General features: G+C 38.5%; 1 protein-coding gene across 1 annotated transcript in view; it reads left to right on the top strand.

The window, feature by feature from the left end:
* The window catches only part of Vom2r10 (vomeronasal 2 receptor, 10), a 47,556-nt gene that overhangs the window by 9,047 nt on the left and 15,045 nt on the right, over window positions 1-23,464 (top strand). The window contains exons 2-5 of the mRNA NM_001099469.1: window positions 1,608-1,902; window positions 2,238-3,029; window positions 10,895-11,110; window positions 13,177-13,300. Of these exons, the coding sequence (NP_001092939.1) occupies window positions 1,608-1,902; window positions 2,238-3,029; window positions 10,895-11,110; window positions 13,177-13,300 (1,427 nt within the window). The remainder of the gene's footprint in view (window positions 1-1,607; window positions 1,903-2,237; window positions 3,030-10,894; window positions 11,111-13,176; window positions 13,301-23,464) is intronic.

Raw genomic sequence — 23,464 nt, forward strand, 5'->3', positions numbered from 1 at the left:
TTCTGCTCCCACAGACCTACCTGGAGCCCTCAGGACACACAAACCCAGGAGCAGTCTGGGCCAGGATCCTTCCGGTTTCTGTTTCACCCTGACCGGACCTGGTCCAATTATTCTGTGCACCCAAATACAGTGCAAAAGAGCTGGATTCTCAGAAGTGTGGACAATCCTGAGATGTCAGAGAAAAGCACCACTACTACTCACATTATTGGCCCAAGAGGAATCGGCTTAGAGCCCTCTGGTCACAGGAAAGCTGAAAGAGTCAGGGAGAGGATCCTTCCTTTCTCTGCCTGTGTTCAGAGCTAAAAGCTAGTCAGCAGGAGAGCTGACACACTTGAGAGCAGAGGTAAGACTATAACTTCTGCTCTGAGGGATGCACCTGGAGCTCTCAGGACACACAATCCCAAGAGCAGTCTGGAACAGGACTCTACTGTGTCTGCCTGCAACGTGAACTGACCCAGTTCCAAAGTCCAGCTACCAAAATCCCTTGGTGGAGAGAGCTGGACACTCAAAGTGTAGACAATCCTGAGAGCTCAGGGGAGAACACCATTTTTGCTCATATTCTAGGCCCAAGATGAATCCTACTAAGCATGGTGCAGGAACCTTCTGGTTTCTGCCTGTGCTCAGAATGCCACAGTACTCTGTAACCAAATTTCGTGGAGGAGAGACATGGACTCTCAGAAGTGCAGACAATACTGAGAATTCAGGGGAGACTATCACTTCGGATCACATGCCTGGCCCAAGAGGAACTCGCCATGAGCCCTTTGGATGCAGGAGCAGTCAGGGAGAGGATCTTTACGGTCTTGCCCTGCACCCACAGCTGGAATCTAGTGGCCAGTAGTGCTGACGCACCTGAGAGCAGAAGTAAGACTACCACTTCTTCTCTGAGGGACACTCCTGAAGCACTCAGGACACACAATCCACGGGTCAATCTGGGACAGGATCCTTCTGATTTCTGATATGACCCAGTCCCATAGCACTCTGTACCCAAATTTCATGGAGGAAAGACATGGATTCTCAGAAGTGCAAACAATACTGAGAGCTCAGGGGAGACCACCACTTCTGCTCCCATTCCTGAACCAAGAAAAGCCTGCACATTGCCCTCTGGATACAGAAACCTAAGAGCAGTCAGGGAGAGGATATTTCTAATCGCGGCCTGTGCCCAGAGCTAAAAGCCAGTCCCCAGGAGCGCTGATACTCCTAAGAGCAGATATAAAACCACAATATTGTATTTTTAAAAGTTGTTGGGTTGAAAATAGAATAGTGAATTTTTATAAGTGAAGACCCCAGAAGGTTAAATATCTAGATTTTAACAAATCTGTTATGGAAGAAATACTATTCCTGATTTGTAAACAGAATATATAAAGAACCAACTTCTAAAATATAAATAATATATGATTTGAGGATCTGTAACTAATGAGTTATAGTGGTAAAAGATATTACCTAATCCTAACACATTTACCTAACCTAGTACATCAATTCATAATGAAGACATTAAATTACATGTTTTATAGAATCAAAATTGAACTGTAACATTTAGTGTACTAAATATGTGAATGTGTGTGGTATATATGATTATAATCTTGTGTGTTTTTATGTCACTTACACAGGTATAACTTTAGAAACTATCAGTATATTCTGGCTCTGCTATTTGCCATTGAGGAGATCAATGGGAACCCCAATCTTTTACCCAACATATCTCTTGGATTTGATTTCTACAATGTCAGATTCACTGAAAAGGAAACACTTATGAATGCTGTTATTTGGCTCACTGCTCATGTGCAGAGAAAGGTTTTACCTAATTACAATTGTAAAAAGAAAAAATTTTCTGCTGCACTCACAGGAACATCATGGACTACATCTGCCCAAATTGGGACATTGCTTCAACTCTTTAAATTTCCACAGGTGAGAAAATTTGGATTGTGCAAACTGAGAGTCAATTCTCTTTGTTCATATTATAGGTGTCTTTAAACTGAAAGAGCAATTGATCAATTATCCAAACATCAAGGACATACCCAGACACATGGAGTTCAATCAGACTTTTTTGCTTATATGAGAAAGGTTGGGTGTCATAAATGAAACCAGGTAAATTCTTGAAAGTTACAGGCTTAACAGAAATTTCTGTAAAATGTAGTAAATGGAATATTCTTTTAAAATGTTCTTCTATTTTCATCTATTGCTTCAGGAATGAAATTTTATTTGATGTTAATATTCTTCATCTTCTTTCCAATTTGGTTCAGATTACTTTTGGACCTTATGATCCTCTCTTGAGTGACCATGGTCAGTATTCTTCTCTCTACCAGATGGCCCCCAAGGACACATCTCTTTCCCTTGCCATTGTTTCTTTAATGGTATATTTTAGATGGTCATGGGTCGGTCTCATCCTCCCTGATGACCACAAAGGAAATAAAATTCTATCAGATTATAGAGAGGAAATGGAGCGACAAAGAGTCTGCATTGCTTTTGTAAAAATGATCCCAGCCACATGGACTTCATATTTTCCAAGGTTCTGGGAAAATATGAATGAGACAAATGTAATAATTATTCATGGTGACATTGATTCTCTAGAAAGTCTATTGCGGAATATTGGGCAAAGATTACTGACAAGGAATGTCTGGGTTATGAACATTGAACGCCATGTTACTGAATTTAGTGATTATTTCATGTTAGACTCATTCCATGGAAGCCTAATTTTTAAGCACAATTATAGAGAGAAGTTTGAGTTTACCAAATTCATTCAAACAGTTAATCCTAATCGATACCCAGAAGACATTTATCTTCCGAAGTTGTGGAATTTGTTATTCAAGTGCTCATTTTCTGATCGTAATTGTCAAGTTTTGGACAATTGCCAAACCAATGCTTCTTTGGATATATTACCTAGTCACATATTTGATGTAGCTATGAGTGAAGAGAGCATTAGTATTTACAATGGTGTGTATGCTGTGGCTCACAGCCTCCATGATATGAGACTTCATCAAGTTCAAATGCGACCATATGAAAATGGCGAAGGAATGATCTTCATTCCATGGCAGGTATAAACTTTCCTACTGATTTTATTGTCTGCACACTGCCATATGAGGTTTGAAACAACACTAATTCAGATAATGTAAACTTTGGTTTATCTTGTTCACAATTACAGAATTTTTTGTTTTTCTAATTTTACCAAGAGGATACCATACCAAGTTAGTATCAAGTGTATGATGTTTTGTAATGGTGTACAATATACATGAGCAAATATGCTTAGTCAAAATCAGGTTCATGCATTAATATATTGTGTAGGATCTTTTTTTTAGTTAATTCTCAGCCATTTTATATTCCTTGCTGAGAATTCTGTTTTAGCTATGAGCCCCATTTTTAATGGGGTTATTTGACCCTTTGGAAGCTAATTTCTCGAGGTCTTTGTATATATTGGATATTATCTCTCAGTGGGATGTAGAATTGGTAAAGATCTTTTCCCAACCTGTCAGTGGCCATTTTATCCTAATGATAGTGACCTTTGTCTTACAGAAGCTTTGCAATCTTATGAGGTCCAGTATGTTGATTTTTGATCTTAGAGCATAAGCCATGGATGTCCTGGTTAGGAAGTTTTCCCCAGTGCCCATGTGATTGAGGCTTTTCCTTACTTTTTCTTCTATTAGTTTTTGTGTGTTTTTTTTTTTTTTTGGAGGTACTTGGTTCACCACTTAGTGTTAACCTTTGTACAGGTCGATAAGAATGGGTCAATTTGCATTCTTCTACATGCTCACCTCCATTTGAACCAGCACCAATTTTTGAAAATGCTATCTTTTTTCCACTGGATGGTTTTAGCTCCTTTGTTAAAGATCAAGTGACCATAGTGTGTGGGTTCATTTCTGGGTCTTCAATTTTCTTCCACTGATCGAACTGCCTATCTCTGTACCAATACCATATGTTTTTATTATCATTATTATTCTTTAATACTGCTTGAGGACAGGAATGTTGATTCCATGAGAAGGTCCTTTATTGTTGAGCATAGTTTTTGGCTATCTGTTTTTTTTATTCCAAATGAACTTTCATATTGCTCTTTTTAACTGAAGAATTGAATTCGAATTTTTTTTGGAGATTTTGGAATTTTTTTTGGAACCTATAGATTGCTTTGGACAAAATGGCCATTTTTACTATATTAATTCTGCCAATCCATGAGCATGGGAGGTCTTTCCTTCTTTTGAGATCTTCTTCAATTTCTTTTTTTAGAGACTAGAAGTTCTTGCCATACAGATCTTTCACTTGCTTCGATAGAGTCATACCATGTTATGCTATTTGTGACCATTGTGAAGGATGTCATTTCCATAATTTCTTTCTCAGCCTGTTTATTCTTTGAGGAGAAGTCTACTGGATTAAGTTAATTTTATACACAGGCACTTTGCTGAAGTTGGTTATCAGGCTTAGAAGTTCTGTGGTGGAACTTTTGGGGTCACTTAAGTATACTATCATATCATCTGCAAATAGTGATATTTGGACTTCTTCCATTTCAATTTGTATCCATTTGACCTCCTTTTGTTATCTGATTGCTCTGGCTGGGACTTCAAGTACTATATTGAATAAGTAGGGAGAGAGTTGGCAGCCTTGATTTTAGTGAGATTGCTTCAAGTTTCTCTCCATTTAGTTTAATGTTAGCTACTGTTTTGCTGTATATTGCTTTTACTATGTTTATGTATGTGATTGAATTCTTGATCTTTGCAAGACTTTTATCATGAAGGGATGTTGGATTTTGTCAAATGCTTTCTCAACATGTAATGAAATGATCATGTGTTTTTTCTTTGAGTTTGTTTACATAGTGGATTATGTTGATGGATTTCTCTATATTTAACCATCCCTGCATGCCTGGGATGAAACCTACTTGATCATGTTGCATGATCATTTTGGTGAGTTCTTGGATTTGGTTTGAGAGAATATTACTGAGTATTTTTGGGGAAACATTTATTATTTTTTTTTATTAACTTGAGTATTTCTTATATACATTTCGAGTGTTATTCCCTTTCCCGGTTTCCGGGCAAACATCCCCCTCCCCCCTCCCCTTCCTTATGGGTGTTCCCCTCCCAACCCTCCCCCCATTGCCGCCCTCCCCCCATAGACTAGTTCACTGGGGGTTCAGTCTTAGCAGGACCCAGGGCTTCCCCTTCCACTGGTGCTCTTACTAGGATATTCATTGCTACCTATGGGGTCAGAGTCCAGGGTCAGTCCATGTATAGTCTTTAGGTAGTGGCTTAGTCCCTGGAAGCTCTGGTTGCTTGGCATTGTTGTACTTTTGGGGTCTCGAGCCCCTTCAAGCTCTTCCAGTTCTTTCTCTGATTCCTTCAATAGGGGACCTATTCTCAGTTCAGTGGTTTGCTGCTGGCATTCGCCTCTATATTTGCTGTATTCTGGCTGTGTCTCTCAGGAGCGATCTACATCCGGCTCCTGTCGGTCTGCACTTCTTTGCTTCATCCATCTTGTCTAATTGGGTGGCTGTATATGTATGGGCCACCTGTGGGGCAGGCTCTGAATGGGTGTTCCTTCAGTCTCTGTTTTAATCTTTGCCTCTCCCTTCCCTGCCAAGGGTATTCTTTTTCCTCATTTAAAGAAGGAGTGAAGCATTCACATTTTGATCATCCGTCTTGAGTTTCGTTTGTTCTAGGGATCTAGGGTAATTCAAGCATTTGGGCTAATAGCCACTTATCAATGAGTGCATACCATGTATGTCTTTCTGTGATTGGGTTAGCTCACTCAGGATGATATTTTCCAGTTCCAACCATTTGCCTACGAATTTCATAAACTCGTTGTTTTTGATAGCTGAGTAATATTCCATTGTGTAGATGTACCACATTTTCTGTATCCATTCCTCTGTTGAAGGGCATCTGGGTTCTTTCCAGCTTCTGGCTATTATAAATAAGGCTGCGATGAACATAGTGGAGCACGTGTCTCTTTTATATGTTGAGGCATCTTTTGGGTATATGCCCAAGAGAGGTATAGCTGGATCCTCAGGCAGTTCAATGTCCAATTTTCTGAGGAACCTCCAGACTGATTTCCAGAATGGTTTCACCAGTCTGCAATCCCACCAACAATGGAGGAGTGTTCCTCTTTCTCCACATCCTCGCCAGCATCTGCTGTCACCTGAGTTTTTGATCTTAGCCAATCGCACTGGTGTGAGGTGAAATCTCAGGGTTGTTTTGATTTGCATTTCCCTTATGACTAAAGATGTTGAACATTTCTTTAGGTGTTTCTCAGCCATTCGGCATTCCTCAGCTGTGAATTCTTTGTTTAGCTCTGAACCCCATTTTTTAATAGGGTTATTTGTTTCCCTGCGGTCTAACTTCTTGAGTTCTTTGTATATTTTGGAAATAAGGCCTCTATCTGTTGTAGGATTGGTAAAGATCTTTTCCCAATCTGTTGGTTGCCGTTTTGTCCTAACCACAGTGTCCTTTGCCTTACAGAAGCTTTGCAGTTTTATGAGATCCCATTTGTCGATTCTTGATCTTAGAGCATAAGCCATTGGTGTTTTGTTCAGGAAATTTTTTCCAGTGCCCATGTGTTCCAGATGCTTCCCTAGTTTTTCTTCTATTAGTTTGAGTGTGTCTGGTTTGATGTGGAGGTCCTTGATCCACTTGGACTTAAGCTTTGTACAGGGTGATAAGGATGGATCGATCTGCATTCTTCTACATGTTGCCCTCCAATTGAACCAGCACCATTTGCTGAAAATGCTATCTTTTTTCCATTGGATGGTTTTGGCTCCTTTGTCAAAAATCAAGTGACCATAGGTGTGTGGGTTCATTTCTGGGGAAACATTTATAAGGGAAATTGATCTGAAGTTCTGTTTCTTTATTGGGTCTTTGTGTAGTTTAGATATTAGCATATTTGTGGCCTCATAGAAGGAATTGGGTAGTGCTCCTTCTCTTTCTATTTTGTGGAACAGTTTGGACAGTATTGGTATGTCTTCTATGAAGCTCTGATAGCTTTCTTCACTAAACCCACCTGCTCTTGGCCTCTTTTTGGTTGGGAGACTTTTAATAATTACTTCTATTTCTTTCAGCATTACTGACTTGTTTAGATGGCTTATCTGATCCTGATTTAACTTTGGTACTTAGTATTTGTCTAGAAAATTATCTACTTCATCAAGATTTTCCAGTTTTGTTGAATATACTCTTTTGTAGTCAAAATTGATGATTTTTTTTAATTTCCTCAGATTCTGTTTCTATTTCTCCCTTTTCATTTCTGATTTTGTTAATTTGATTACACTATCTGTGTCCACTGATCAGTCTGTTTAAGGAATTTTCTATCTTGTTGATTTTCTCAAAGAACCGCTCCTGGTTTTGTTGATTCTTTTTATAATCCTTTTTATTTCTACTGTGTTGTTTTCAGCCCTGAATTTGATTATTTACTGCCTTGTCTTTCTCTTGGGCATATTTGCTTCTTTTTGTTCTAGAGCTTTTACATGTGCTGTCAAGCTGCTAAAGTTTGCTGTCTCTTGTTTCTTTGTAGAGGCAGTCAGAGCTATGAATTTTCCTCTTCGCACAGCTTCACTGTGTTCCATGAGTTTGGGTACACTGTGCCTTTATTTACATTAAATTCTAAAAGTCTTTAATTTCTTTCTTTATTTCTTCCTTGACCAAGTTATCACTGAGTAGAACATTGTTCAACACCCATGTATATTTGGGGTTTCTTACATTATTTTTCTTACTGAAGACCAGTCCATTGTGATCTGATAGGATGCATGGGATCATTTCTATCTTCCTGTATATGTTGAGGCCTGTTTTGTGACCCATTATATGGTCACTTTTGGACAAAGTACCATGAAGTGCTGAAAAGAAGGTGTATTATTTTGTTTTTGAATGAAATGTTCTATAGATATCTGTTAAATTCATTTTGTTCATAACTTCTGTTAGTTTCTCTGTGTCTCTGTTTAGTTTCTTTTCCCATGTTCTGTCCATTGTTGAGAGTGGGGTGTTGAAATCTTCTACTAGTATTATGTGAGGTGAGTTGAGCTTTAGTAACATGTCTTTTATGAATGTAGTTTCCCTTGCATTTGGAGAAAATATATTTAAAATTGATAGTTCAGCATGATGGATTATTCTTTTGATGAATATGAAGTGTCCTCCTTTATCTCGTTTGATAACTTTGGTTGAAAGTCAATTTTACTCTATATTAGAATGGCTACTCCAGCCTGTTTCTTTGGATGGTTTGTTTGGAAAATTGTTTTCCAGCCTTTTACTTTGAGGTAGTGTCTCTCTTTGTTCCTGTGGTGTGTTTCCTCTATGCAGCCAAGTATTGGGTCCTCTTTTGTATCCAGTGTAGTACTTTATGTTTTTTTATTGGGGAATTGTGTCCATTGATCTTGAGATATTAAGGAATAGTGATTGTTGTCTCCTGTTACTTTTGTTGTTAGAGTTGGAATTATGTTTGTGTGTCTCTTCTTTTGGTTTCTTTGCAAGGAGATTACTTTTTTGCTTTTTCTAGGGTGTAGTTTTCCTCCTTGTGTTAGAGTTTTCCACCTATTATCCTTTGTAGGACTGGATTTGTAGAAAGATACTGTGTAAATTTGGTTTTGTTATGGAATATCTTGGTTTCTCCATCTATGGTAATTGAGAGGTTTGCTTGATATAGTAGTCTGGGCTGGCATTTCTGTTGTCTATGGTCTGTGTGACACTTGCCTAGGATCTTCTGGCTTTTCTTGTCTCTGAAGAGAAGTCTTGTGTCATTCTGATAGGACTGCTTTTATATGTTACTTGGATTTTCCCCTTACTACTTTTAATATTCTTTCTTTTTTGTTTTGTATGCTTTGTGTTTTGAATATTATGTGATGGGAGGAAATTCTTTTCTGGTGCAATCTGTTTGGAGTTCTGTAGACTTTTTGTATGTTCATGGGTAACACTTTCTTTAGGTTAGGGAACTTTTGTTTTATAATCCTGTTGAAGATATTTATTGACCGTTTAATTTGGGAGTCTTCAGTATCTTTTATCCCTACTATCCTTAGGTTTGATATTCTCATTGTGTCCTGGATTTCCTTTTTCTTTATGTTTTGGGCCAGTACGTTTTTCTGTTTTACATTATATTTGACAGCTGTATCCATGCTTTCTATGGTTTTCTTCTGCCCCTGAGATTCTTTTATCTCTTGTATTCTGTTGCTGATGCTTGCATCTATGACTTCTCATCTCTTTCCTAGCATTTCTATCTCTAGCATTGTCATTGTCTCCCTTTGTACTTTCTTTATTGTTTCTATTTCCATTCTTAAATTTTGGTTGGTTTTGTTCAAATTCTTCACCTGTTTACTTTTGTTTTCCTGTAATTCTCTACGGGATTTTTGTGTTACCTTGTTAAGGTCTTCTACTTGTTTACCTGCGTTGTCCTGTATTTCTTTTTTTTATTTTTTTATTTTTTTTATTAACTTGAGTATTTCTTATATACATTTCAAGTGTTATTCCCTTTCCCGGTATCCGGGCAAACATCCCCCTCCCCCCTCCCCTTCATTATGGGTGTTCCCCTCCCAACCCTCCCCCCATTGCCGCCCTCCCCCCACCAGTCTAGTTCACTGGGGGTTCAGTCTTAGCATGTCCTGTATTTCTTTAAGTGAGTTATTTATGTCCTTCTTAAGGACCTCTATTATCATCTTCAGATATGATTTTTAAATCCAAATCTTGCTTTTCTGGCATGTTTGGATTACCTGTGTTTGATTTCATGGGAGAACTGGTCTCTGATGATGCCAAGTAGTCTTGGTTTCTGTCACTTTGTTTCCTGAACTTGGCTCTCACTCTCAGGTTTTCTGTGATGTTAGCTTGTCTTGCTGATTCTGAAAGTGGCTTGACCCTCCTGTAGGCCTCTGTGTCAGCACTCCTTTAGACCTGTATTCCTTCTGCCGGTTCTGGGAATAGAGAGCTTCTCTTGGGTTTGTGTGTCCTTCAGCCTCCAGGTGGATTGTTTGGCACAGAAGAGTTTGTCTTATCTCTGTTCTCAAGTGTGTAGGCACTCCTGCAGACTTGCTTTCATTTCTGGACACAGGCAGAAACCCAAAGTGTCCTGCCTCTGACTGCTTCTTGATCCCTTTGCACAGAGGGCACAGAGGGCAGTAGGTGGGTTTCTCTTGGAATGTGCACAGGAGTACTTGTATCCTCTGAGCTCTCAGGATTGTCTGCACTTCTGTTAGTCCAGCTCTCTCACCCACAGGATTTGGGTGTGGGAGCTGTAGGACAAGTTCAGTTCAGTTCTGGACACAGACAGAAATCAGAAGTTCCTACCATTGACTGATTTTATATTCATGTATCCCATGGCCACTATGCAGGTTCCTCTTGAACAAGGAATGTGAGCAGAAGTGGTGGTCTCCCCTGAGCTCTCAGGATTGCCCACAGTTCTGAGAATCCAGCTCTCTCCCTCATCGGATTTGGGTGCAGGGTTCTGTGGGACCAGTTCAGCTCCAGGCACAGACAGAAACCCTTTCTGTGTAATCTTTTTGGGGTAATTATTGTAATTAAAAATTCAATGCTCTATATATTTGTTACAAGAGAAATTAAAACAGGGACATTTAAGTGAAACAATGATGGTTAGTTTATATATAAATGATGCCTTCTAATTAATTTCCATACATTAGCACCCTCATTTTAGGCACTTAGCTACTGAAGACTTTCTGAAAGCAAATGGGTCTGGCAAGGTTTCAAAAAAATACTTGATCTTTTCATGAATCAATAGATAGTTATTGACTGCTTACATGAGTTTGGTTCAAAGTTTCATTTGAACAATAATAATTCAGAAGCAGAATGGCATTCTGATCACTCAGGTTTTCATACTAAGACAATCTTCATTAATCTTGATATTCATATCAGAAATTAAAAACAATAGGAGACATTCTAAAATCCAGATTTTGTTCTGCACCTTGGGCACAATGGAATATAAAATTGTATTTCCCTTTCAGCTTAACACTTTCCTGAAGGACCTTGAGGTGAGAGACAACAGGAGTTTAAATTGGATACAGACAATAGATGCAGAATATGACATTCTTAACCTTTGGAATTTACCAAAGGGTCTTGGACTAAAAGTGAAAATAGGATCCTTTTCTGCAAATGCTCCCAAGGGTCAACAGTTGTCTTTATCTGAACAGATTATTCAATGGCCAGAAATATTTTCAAAGGTATGTAATGCATTATCTAAATGCTTTGTGCTTATATTACTAGCACAATTATGTTTTCTGATATAATGATGCTTCATTCAAGTTCCATTACATTTCCAGTATCAATATAAAATACCATAAAGTATTACTAGTATACTGGCTGTTCAGTTTCCTTGATTCAAGTCAATTTAAATATATAGTGTTCAATAAGTCCCCTACTCTTAACGCAAAGGAGGATTAGGTTTCCTCCATTTGTCACAAATTAAAGTTGGTACATGTGATAAGAGGAAATTTTTATCTCCAAATTACTCATATGTTAATGTGCTGGAAAAAATCTCTAATTTGGGATTAATATTATGAAAAATATTGACAAATTTTTATTTTTGTGTGGTCAAATATCATGACCAAAAATGAATTTTAGAATAAAGATTATATTTTGCTTCATTGTTCCAGAAGTATCAGAGTCCACCAAGGATAGAAGCATGGCAACAAATGGTAATACTGGAGAAAGACATAGGAAATAGAAAGAAAATATTTATAACATTAATAAAAATTAGAAAGCTGGAATTGAGGACACATTACAATGTTTCAATTCCCAACCATTGTGACATAATTTCACCAGCAAGTCTGAATCCCCAAAAGTTTCAATAACTACCTGTAAATATTCACCAAAAAGGAAATAAGCACTGAAATGCTTTAGTCACTATGAATATACTTTTCTTTCAAAATACCATATAATAACTTCATTAGCATGGCTTAACTGTCCTTCATGTCTCAATTTGCCCTTTCTCATCCAATGTTTAAGGATAACTTGAAATATTTTATAGAAAGTTTAAGGGTGTGGGACATTATATTTAAAAAATGCATGATTTTCAAATATAATGTGGTGTTGATCATAATATCCTCTGAATGCAGGAAGTAATGAAAACTGTAGCTCCCTTTTATCGCCTCTAAAATTGAGACATGTGTACAACAAATTATGAAATTTCTAATTTAACTGACCTTTTTCAACTGAGCAAAATTTATCTATATATTTCATCCTACAGATATACATTTTTGCCTCGATGATAATTATAAATCCTCTCAAACTGACAGTCACGACTCACAATAATGGTGGAAGTTATGATGCTCAACACAGATGTAAGAAAGTACAGAGATAGTGATAGACTATCTATAATGATAGCAAACCTCCTATCCATTCCCCGCTTCCCCTGCCTCTATGAGGGTTCAGTTCCTTTCTATATCCCCAACCCTGCACTCCTGCCTTCCAGCCCAGGTATTCCCATAGGGGCATCAAGCCTTCACAGGACCAAAGGCCTCTCCTCCCATTGATTCCAGATAAGGCCACCTTATGCTATGCATATGGCTAGAGCCATGGATCCCTCCATGTGTCATCTTTGATTGGTGGTTTAGGCCCTGGGAGCTCTGGGTTGTCTAGTTGGTTGATATTTTTGTCCTTCCTGTGGGGTTGAAATCCCCTTCAGCTTCTTCAGTCCTTCCCCTAACTCTTTTATCGTGTTCTCCATGCTCAGTCAGATGGTTGGCTGTATTGATAAGGCTCTAGTAGAGTCTCTCAGGAGACCGATATATCAGGTTCTTGTCAGCAAGCACTTCTTGGCATCAGCAATAGGGTCTGGGTTTGGTGGCTGCTTGTGGGATGCATCTCTAGGTGGAGAAGTTTCTGGATGTCATTTGTTTTTATTCTCTGTTCTATTCTTTGTCTCTGTATTCCCTTTTGACAGGAGCAATTCTGTATTAATATTTTCAAAATGGGTGGGTGGACCCATTCCTTAAATGGGAGCCCTTCCAACCCTTGGATATGATGTCTATAATTTCTTTCTTCCCTTTGCTGAGTATTTCAGCTAATGTAATCCCTGTTGGGTCATGGGAGTCTCTTGCTTTCTTGGTATTTGGATTTTCTGGTGGCTGCCCCCAGCTCCTCATCGTGAGTTAGTACACATAATCTTTTAAATTACTCTAGGTGTTAATAACATTATATCCCCCTTCACTACATAACACTCAAAAACTGATTTATGATGTTTCTATAAAACCCTAAACATTAGATAACAATATTTCATTCTTCTCAGGTCCCCCAGTCTGTGTGCAGTGAGAGTTGTGGGCCTGGATTCAGGAAAGTAACCCTAGAGGGCAAGCCCATCTGCTGCTACAAGTGCACTCCTTGTGCAGAAAATGAGATTTCTAATGAGACAGGTAAATGTGGTTTTCTGGAAAACATTTTTATTTCCCCGTAGGATTCAACGATATGCTAGCAAATAACAAAGATATGAGAAGAAGTCAGATACAAATATTTTATTTCTCTTTTAGGGAATTTAAATAACACAGTCCATCACCATCCCCTTGAAATAGTTCACTACAGCCATTACAAGTCATACTTGACTTAACATCTTTCACCTAGTGCCAATATTGGTATTGGAAGATTAATTTTCCACTGTACTTCTCACTGTTTTCTGTTTCACTTTGCTATTTAACATGTATTAATAAAGTATTAAAGATTGTTTTCCCAAATGTATTTCAATGATTTTTTCTTGTTTTTCCTTTTTCCCCCATCTTTATTAACTTGGGTATTTCTTATTTACATTTCAAATATTATTCCCTTTCCCAGTTTCCAGGCCAACACCTCCCTAACCCTTCCCCTCCCCTCCTACGTGGGTGTTTCCCTCCCCATCCTCCCCCCACAACTACCCTCCCCCCAAGAATCTTGATCACTGGGGGTCCAGTCTTGGCAGGACCAAGGGCTTCCTCTTCCATTGGTGCCCTTACTAGGCTACTCATTGCTACCTATGCAGTTGGAGCCCAGGGTCAGTCCTTGTATAGTCTTTGGGAAGTGGCTTAGTTCCTTAGTGGTTCCTTAGTGGTTGGCATTGTTGTTCATATAGGGTAACAAGTCCCTTCAGCTCTTTAAGTCCTTTCTCTGATTCTTTCAATGGGGGTCCTGTTCTCAGTTCCGTGGTTTGCTGCTGGCATTCACCTATGTATTTGCCATATTCTGGCTGTGTCTCTCAGGAGAAATCTATATCCAGTTCCTGTCAGCCTGCACTTCTTTGTTTCATCCATCTTATCTAATTTGGTGGCTCTATATGTATGGGCCACATGTGTGGCAGGCTCTGAATGTGTGTTCTTTCAGCCTCTGTTCTAAACTTTGCCTCCCTACCCCCTCCTAAGGGTATTTTTGTTCCCCTTTTAAAGGAGTGAAGCATCACCCTGTACAAAGCTTAAGTTCAATGATTTTTTAAGAACTATATAAGGCTCAGATCTTTTGCATCTTCATAGGGATTAATTACAGTTCATTTTCCATTTTTAGTTGTTTGATAATTTCATACAGTGGGATTTTATCACATTCACCACTCACACTCTTCCCATATTTAATTCCCCTTCCCTATATGCCAAAATTTGTAATTAAACTATCTAATACAGTTCATGATACTCATCTATACTTACTTGTGTGCATGTCACTTAAAGGTTGAAAACCAACCATGTACTGCACACTGAAAAAGAAAACCAATTTTCCTCCCAGTAGTCATATACTGCTAGTAGCTCATTTTCTGGTGGGAGGGGTGTCTTAATAGCTACGTCCAATGTCTAAGCTCAAACTTGGTCTTGCCAGCATGCATCTTCCACATTGCTGTTGTGTTATGAATTTATGGAATTAACTTCTCTGTGTTGAGAAAACTCTTATTTTTTTGGTCTTCTATACGCTGAAGTCTTGCTAACTTTTTGGCTTCTCTTGGACTAGAGTTTTACAGAACTTTTTATTTTGTTACTGAGACAATAGGAAAGATTAGATGTTCTGATATTTAGGGTCTGGCTTTAGGTTTTAAAATCCATGAGACATCTGGTCTTTATTTTTTCTGCTGCTGCCTTCAAATCAGGATTTAAGCATTCAACTTGTGTTCCCATGTGACCTATACCTGGCTGCTTGTATACTGACTGTTATTATGAAAATTAACAAGTACTCTAAATCTATAAGTACACACCACAATTAATGAAGTTATTTATTTATTTACAATCTTGTCATGGTCCCCACTCAGTGGTCCCCTACCATAGTTCTTTATTCCATTCATTTACCCCATCTTTCTCTGAGAGGAAACTCCCCACCACCAGAACTTCTCCCTCCCTGGGTTCTCAAGTATCTCAAGAATGAGAATTAGGCACATGTCCCACTGACGTCAGAGCAGGCAGTTCTCTGCTCTGCTATATATGTATCTAGGGTTCTGGAACTAGCTCCAGTATGCTACATGGTTGGTGTCTCAGAATCTAGAGGCTCCCAGGGTTCTGAGTTAGTTGAGATTGCTGGTTTGTCTATGGGGTACCCTCATCTTCTGCTTCCTTTCTTCCCCTAATTTAACCATAGGGGTTTCTAAGTGAATTCCAGTGGTTGGGTTTAAGTATCTCTATCTGTTCCAGTCAGCTATTGGATGAGCCTCTCAGATATGTCCATGTTCGGGTGCTGTCCTTAAGAACATCCTAGCATCAGTAATAATGTCAAACCTTGGTATCTCCCCGTGAGCTAGATCCCCAGTTGGGCCAGTCACTGGGCTGCCTTTCTTCAGTCTCTTTTCCATTTTTGATACTACAGTTCTTCCTGACAGGAACACTTCTGGGCCAGAAATTTTGATTGCGTGTGGGTCACATGATCCTTTCTCTTGAGGCTATGTATATCTACTTAAGGTAGATTTTCATGTTCCCTCTCCTCACTGTTAGTCATTTCATCTAAGGTCACTCCCATTGTGTCCAGACAGTCCCTCACCTCCCGGGTCTCTGGTACTTTCAAGGGCATCTCCTCACCTCACAGAATTTGAGGTCCTTTCATTCCGCAGGTCCTCTGCACTTCTCTTCTGCTCCCAGCTCCATACCTGATCCTGTTTCCCTTTTTCTCTCTCATCTTCTGCCCAACTCCCTCCCTTTTTCTGCCTCTCATGATTGTTTTCTTCCCCCAATAAGTGGAATTGAAGAATCCTCCCTTGACCTTTCTGCTTCTAAAAGTTCTTAAACTCTGTGGGTTGTATCTTAGGCATTCTGTGCTTTTTGGCTAATATCAACTTGTTAGTGAGTAGATAAGATGGTATGTCTTTTAGGGTCTGGGTTACGTCACTCAGGATGATGTTTTGTAGTTTTATTTTATTTCAAAACTCTTGATGCCCAAGTTTTTAATAACTGAGTAATATTTATTGGGTAATTATAAAACATTTTATGTATTCATTCTTCTATTGTGGGGCATCTGGGTTTCTTCCAGCTTATAGCTCTAACAAATAAGGCCACTAGGAACATAGTCTAGCCTGTGTCCCTATGATATGGTGACACATCTTTTGGGTATATGTCCAAGAGTTTTATAGCTGTGTCTTTAGGTAGGTCTATTTCCAATTTTCAGAGGACTTTCAAACTGATTTCAAGAGTAGTTGTACCAGATTGCAATCCCAAATGCAATAGAGGAGTGTTCCACTTTCTCCATATTCTTGCCACCATGTACTCTCACCTGAGTTTTTGATCTTAGCCATTCTAAACGGTTTGAGGTAGAATCTCAGGTTTGTTTTGATTTGCTTTTAACTGACTACTAATGATTTTAGTTCTTAAGTGCTTTTTAGCCTCTGTTGTGAATCCTCTGGTTTATGCTGAGTTCCTCGATCCTTTTGGTCTTGAGTTTTGTGTAAAGTGATAAATATGAATCTATTTTCATTTTTCTAAATACAGACTGTTAATTATATCAGCACCATTCATTGAATATACTTTCTTTATTTAATTGTATGATTTTGTCATCTTTGTCAAAGATAAAATGTCCGTAGACATGTGGGCTTATTTCTGTATCTTCAATTCTATTCCATTGAATGACTTGTCTATCTCTGTAGCAATACAATTGTTTTTGTTATTGCTCATGCACAGTGGTACAGTTGTATGTTAGAGCTGGTAATGCCTCCAGAGGTTCTTTTCCAGTTAAGAATTGTTTTTGCTATCCTGGGTTTTTTGTTGTTCCATTTGAAATTGAGAATTACTCTTTCAATATTTCTGAAGAACTGTGTTGGAATCTTGAAGGTGTTTGCTTTGAATCTGTGGATTGCTTTTGGTAGGATGACCATTTTTACTGTATTAATCAAACTAGTCTATGAGCAAGAGAAATCTCCCCTTTTTATGAGGACTTCTTCAACTTTTTAATTTTCGCATTTTTACTGGATATTTTCTTTTTTTCCAGCTCCCCCTTTTTCCTCTCCCCTTCCTATATTCCTTCCAAGTCCCACTGATCCTCTACATACTGTGATTATGTTATTTCCACTTCTAAGTAGGACTGATATTCCACACTGTGATTTTCACCGTTCTTGACCTTTATATGGTCTGTAAATTGCGTCATAAGTATCTGAACTTTTTCCTATATCCACTTACCAGTGAGTACATACTATGCTTGTTCTTTTGTGACTATGTTTCCTCACTCAGGATATTTTCTTTTATTTTTATAACTTATTAAGTGTATTGTCAAATTGCAGTATTTTCTTCATATATCTTTACTTCTTGATTTGAAGAATTATGTTTCTTGTAATTTAAGTAAACTTGACTTTTATATATCCTTTTCTGACGTATTGAAAATAGTCTGTGTTTTACTTGATCTTAGTAAGCACTGCTGCAGTGTTATAAGTTAGTGTGGAGGCTTTGCACATATTTGTTTCTCTTCTGAAAAGAACAGAATGATGACAGCCATCTTCAATTGTCATAATAATGATTTAGGATGTTGCCTATTTATTAAACTGAGGGACGTTCCTTCTGCTCTCACAATAACTAGAACTCTCATCATGCTCTACTGTCATATTTTGCTCCAGGCATCTTATAAGTATATTGACATGGTTGTGAGCCTTCTCTCACTGTATGTATTTTGAGACTTGACTTGTTTTGTATGTGCCTGTTGAAACAATTTTGCATCTCTGGCAAGAAATCAGGTTGAGTTCATTTCTGCATCTATGAGAGAGAATCTTTACTCAATGGACATCATTGAACCTTCGCTGTTACTTTTGTTGTTGTACATATTTTATGGTCATTTACTTTTGGATACAGATGAAACCAATTTTGTATGGTAACTGTACAACATCCTTTTCTTTCTGTATTCTGCAATATCCTCTGAACATGATTATTGTGGGATTTTCTAAAGAAATTTGTAAATTCTGTGGTGCATCTGTTTAGTCCTCAGACAGTATTAGAAGAAACACTGAGGGCTTGGGTTTCAGCACTTGCTTATTTTCAGGCCTAGTGTAATGATAAAGAAAGCTTAGTTTTTTACTTGTATCTAGGAAATTATTATTTTTCTTTATAATTCTCATTAATTTTATATGCCTTTCCATGGCAGTCCATCTATCTGTTATTTCCCAGTGTCAATATAAGCTATTGAAGCAGGGCCATAGAAAATGACCATTCATATATCTGTTAAATGCTTTGAAAAATATTTGAAATGACAGAAATATGAAGTTAATGTAATACACGAAATCACTTCATATTTGCTGATACTATTATTATGACAAGTTTGTTTACTATTAGTATCTTGACATTTAGAATGAGTTCTTATGCTTTTATTCATACATGAACATATGTATGTATATGAGTGTTGTGTGCATATATGTCTATATATTGGTATTTATGCCAGGAGACCCATATCATACATTCATATTTTCATGTAGATCTCCAACATAGCTAATGGATAAAATTGTTGTCTGTATTTCCTGACAACAGGACACACTTGGAAAATAGATATACAGTATCTTCTACGTAGAGTTAAGGGAAACTTCATCACAGGCTTATATATAGTACTGTAGGGCGATTTTTAATGAAATTCATTCAAGGCTAGGTATCAGGCTTGGTACCCACTAGCCATTGTCTTAGATTTTAGTCCAGGAAGATAAGTTTTCAGTAATAACCTTGAGTATTAGTGTTCTGTATCAGGGATACAGGAGCTCTGTGTTTTGTGTTTGGGGACTGTTGAGGTTAAAAATATGCTTCAGGTTATACTCACATATTTTATTAGTCAAAATATACTATTTCATAATCTCATGTCTGTAGAAATATTATCAAAATCTTTTGTGTCATTTTGATTCTAATATTTTTATTTCATGTGGTCTAGTATTGTCTAAAATGGAATTGTACTTATTTCATGTTTGAATTGTTCAATCCTTGATGTGACAGTTCCTTTTTTTTCCCCTTTCCTCCATCTTTATTAAATTGGGTATTTATTATTTGCATTTCAATTGGTATTCACTTTCCTGGTTTCCAGGTCAACATCCCCTAACGCCTACAAATCCCCTTCCACATGGGTGATTCCCTCCCCATCCTCCCCCCATTACCACCCTCCCTCCAACAATCCCGTTCACTGGGGGTTCAGTCTTGGCAGGATCAAGGGCTTCCCCTTCCACTGGTGCCCTTACTAGGCTACTCATTGCTACCTATGACGTTGGAGCCCAGGGTCAGTCCATGTATAGTCTTTGGATAGTGGCTTTGTCCCTGGAAGCTCTGGTTAGTTGGCATCGTTGTTCATATGGGACTCAAACCGCTTTAAGCTCTTTCAGTCCTTTCTCTGATTCCTTCAATGGGGGTCCCGTTCTCAGTTCCTTCATTTGCTGCTGGCATTCACCTATGTATTTGCCGTATTATGGCTGTGTCTCTCAGGAGAGATCTACATCCAGTTCCTGTCAGCCTGCAATTCTTTGCTTCATCCATCCTATCTAGTATGGTGGCTGTATATGTGTGGGCCACATGTTGGGCAGGCTCTGAATGGGACTTCCTTCAGTCTCTGTTCTAACCTTTGCATCCCTATCCCCTCCCAAGGGTATTCTTGTTCCCCTTTTAAAGAAGTAGTAAAGCAGCTGCATTTTGGTCATCCTTCTTGAGTTTTCTGTGTTCTGTGCATTTAGGGTAATTCGAGCATTGGGGCTAATATCCACTTATCAATGAGTGCATACCAAGTGTGTTTCTCTGTGATTGAGTTACCTCACTCAGCATGATATTTTCTAGTTCATTCCATTTGCCTGTGAGTTTCATAAAGTCATTGTTTTTGATACTGAGTAGATGTACCACATTTTCTGTACCCATTCCTCTATGGAAGGGCATCTGGGTTCTTTTCAGCTTCTGGCTAATATAAATTAGGCTACTGTGAACATACGGGAGCATGTGTCTTTGTTATATGTTGGAGCATGTTTTGAGTATATGCCCAATAGAGGTATAGCTGGGTCCTCAGATAGTTCAATGTCCAATTTTCTCAGTAACCTCCAGACTGATTTCCAGAATAGTTGTACCAGTCTGCAATCCAACGAACATTGGAGTAGTGTTCCTCTTTCTCCACATCCTTACCAGCATTTGCTGTCACCTGAGTTTGTGATCTTAGCCATTCTGACTAGTGTGAGGTGGAATCTCAGGGTTGTTTTGATTTGCATTTCCCTTATGACTAAAGATGTTGAACATTTCTTTAGGTGCTTCTTAGCCATTCAGCATTCCTCAGCTGTGAATTGTTTGTTTAATTCTGAATCCCATTTTTTATATTTATTTTTTATCTTTATTAACTTGAGTATTTTTTATTTACATTTCAATTATAATTCCCCTTCCCAGTCTCCGGGCCCAAATCCCACCAACCCCTCAACCTCCCCTACTATATGGGCTACCCCTCGCCATCCTCCTCCCATTACCACCCTCCCCCCAACAATCATCTTCACTGGGGGTTCAGTCTTGGCAGGACCAAGGGCTTCCCCTTCCACTGGTGATCTTACCAGGCTATTCATTGCTACCTATGAGGTTGGAGCCCAGGGTCAGTCCATGTATAGTCTTTGGGTAGTGGCTTAATCCCTGCAAGCTCTGGTTGGTTCGCATTGTTGTTCAAATGGGGTATCGAGCCCCTTCAAGCTCTTCCAGTCCTTTCTCTGATTCCTTCAACGGGGGTCCCATTCTCAATTCAGTGGTTTGCTGCTGGCATTCACCTATGTATTTGCTGTATTCTGGGTGTATCTCTCAGGAGAGTTCTACATCTGGTTCCTGTCGGCCTGCACTTCTTTGCTTCATCCACCTTATCAAGTTTGGTGGCTGTATATGTATGGGCCACATGTGGGGCAGGCTCTGAATGGGAGTTCCTTCTGCCTCTGTTCTAAACTTTGCCCCCTATTCCTTGCCAAGGGTATTCTTGTGCCCCTTTTAAAGAAGGAATGAAGCATTCACATTTTGGTCATCCCTCTTGAGTTTCATGTGTTCTGTGCATCTAGGGTAATTCAAGCATATGGGCTAATATCCACTTATCAATGAGTGCATACCATGTATGTTTTTCTGTGATTGGGTTACCTCACTCAGGATGATATTTTCCAGTTCCATCCATTTGCATATGAATTTCATAAAGTCATTGTTTTTGATAGCTGAGTAATATTTCATTGTATAGATGTACCACATTTTCTGTATCCATTCCTCTGTTGAAGGGCATTTGGGTTCTTTCCAGCTTCTGACTATTATAAAAAAGGCTGCTGTGAACATAGTGGAGCATGTGTCTTTGTTATGTATTAGGGCATCTTTTGGTATATGCCCAAGAGAAGTATAGCTTGGTCCTCAAGTAGTTCAATGTCCAATTTTCTGAGGAACTTACAGGCTGATTTCCAGAATGGTTGTATCAGTCTGCAATCCCACCAACAATGGAGGAGTGTTCCTCTTTGTCCACATCCTCCGCAGCATTTGCTGTCACCTGAGTTTTTGATCTTAGCCATTCTCACTGGTGTGAGGTGAAATCTCAGGGTTGTTTTGATTTGCATTTCCCTTATGACTAAAGATGTTGAACATTTCTTTAGGTGTTTCTCAGCCATTCGGCATTCCTCAGCTGTGAATTCTTTGTTTAGTTCTGAACCCCACTTTTTAATAGGGTTATTTGTCTTCCAGCGGTCTAACTTCTTGAGTTCTTTGTATATTTTGGATATAAGCCCTCTGTCTGTTGAAGGATTGGTAAAGATCTTTTCCCAATCTGTTGGTTGTTGTTTTGTCCTAACCACAGTGTCCTTTGTCTTACGGAAGCTTTGCAGTTTTATGAGATCCCATTTGTTGATTCTTGATCTTAGAGCATAAGCCATTGGTGTTTTGTTCAGGAAATTTTCTTCAGTGCCCATGTGTTCGAGATGGTGCCCTAGTTTTTGTTCTATGAGTTTGAGTGTATCTGGTTTGATGTGTTTGGAGGTCCTTGATCCAATTGGACTTAAGCTTTGTACAGGGTGATAAGCATGGATTGATTTGCATTCTTCTACATGTTGACATCCAGTTGAACCAGCACCATTTGCTGAAAATGCTATCTTTTTTCCATTGGATGGTTTTGGCTCCTTTGTCAAAAATCAAGTGCCCATAGGTGTGTGGGTTCATTTCTGGGTCTTCAATTCTGTTCTGTCTATCTATCTGTCTGTCTTTGTACCAATACCATGTAGTTTTTGAGGTCTTCTTCAATTTCTTTCTTCAGAGTCTTGAAGTTCTCATGGTACAGATCTTTTACTTGCTTGGTTAAAGTCACACCGAGGTAGTTTATATTGTTTGGGTCTATTATGAAGGGTGTCATTTCCCTAATTTCTTTCTCGGCTTGTTTCTCTTTTGTGTAGAGGAAGGCTACTGATTTATTTGAGTTAATTTTATACCCAGCCACTTTGCTGAAGTTGTTTATCAGCTTTAGTAGTTCTCTGGTGGAACTTTTGGGATCACTTAAATATACTATCATATCATCTGCAAATAGTGATATTTTGACTTCTTCTTTTCCAATCTGTATCCCCTTTATTTCCTTTAATTGTCTGATTGCTCTGGCTAGAATTTCAAGAACTATATTGAATAAGTAGGGAGAGAGTGGGCAGCCTTGTTTAGTCCCTGATCTTAGTGGGATTGCTTCAAGTTTCTCTCCATTTAGTTTAATGTTAGAAACTGTTTTGCTGTATATAGCTTTTACTATGTTTAGGTTTAGGCCTTGAATTCCTATTCTTTCCAGAACTTTTATCATGAAGGGGTGTTGAATTTTGTCAAATGCTTTCTCGGCATCTAATGAAATGATCATGTGGTTTTGTTCTTTCAGTTTGTTTATATAATAGATCACGTTGATGGTTTTCTGTATATTAAACCATCCCTGCATGCCTGGGATGAAGCCTACTTGATCATGGTGGATGATCGTTTTGATGTGCTCTTGGATTCGGTTTGCCAGAATTGTAATGAGTATTTTTGCATCGTTATTCATAAGGGAAATTGGTCTGAAGTTCTCTTTCTTTTTTGGGTCTTTGTGTGGTTTAGGTATAAGAGTATTTGTGGCTTCATAGAAGGAATTCGGTAGTGCTCCATCTGTTTCAATTTTGTGGAACAGTTTTGATTGTATTTGTATAAGGTCTTCTATGAAGGTCT

The sequence above is a fragment of the Rattus norvegicus genome, chromosome 1 (genome assembly GCF_036323735.1).
Source record: "Rattus norvegicus strain BN/NHsdMcwi chromosome 1, GRCr8, whole genome shotgun sequence".
In the NCBI taxonomy this organism is placed as follows: Eukaryota; Metazoa; Chordata; class Mammalia; order Rodentia; family Muridae; genus Rattus; species Rattus norvegicus.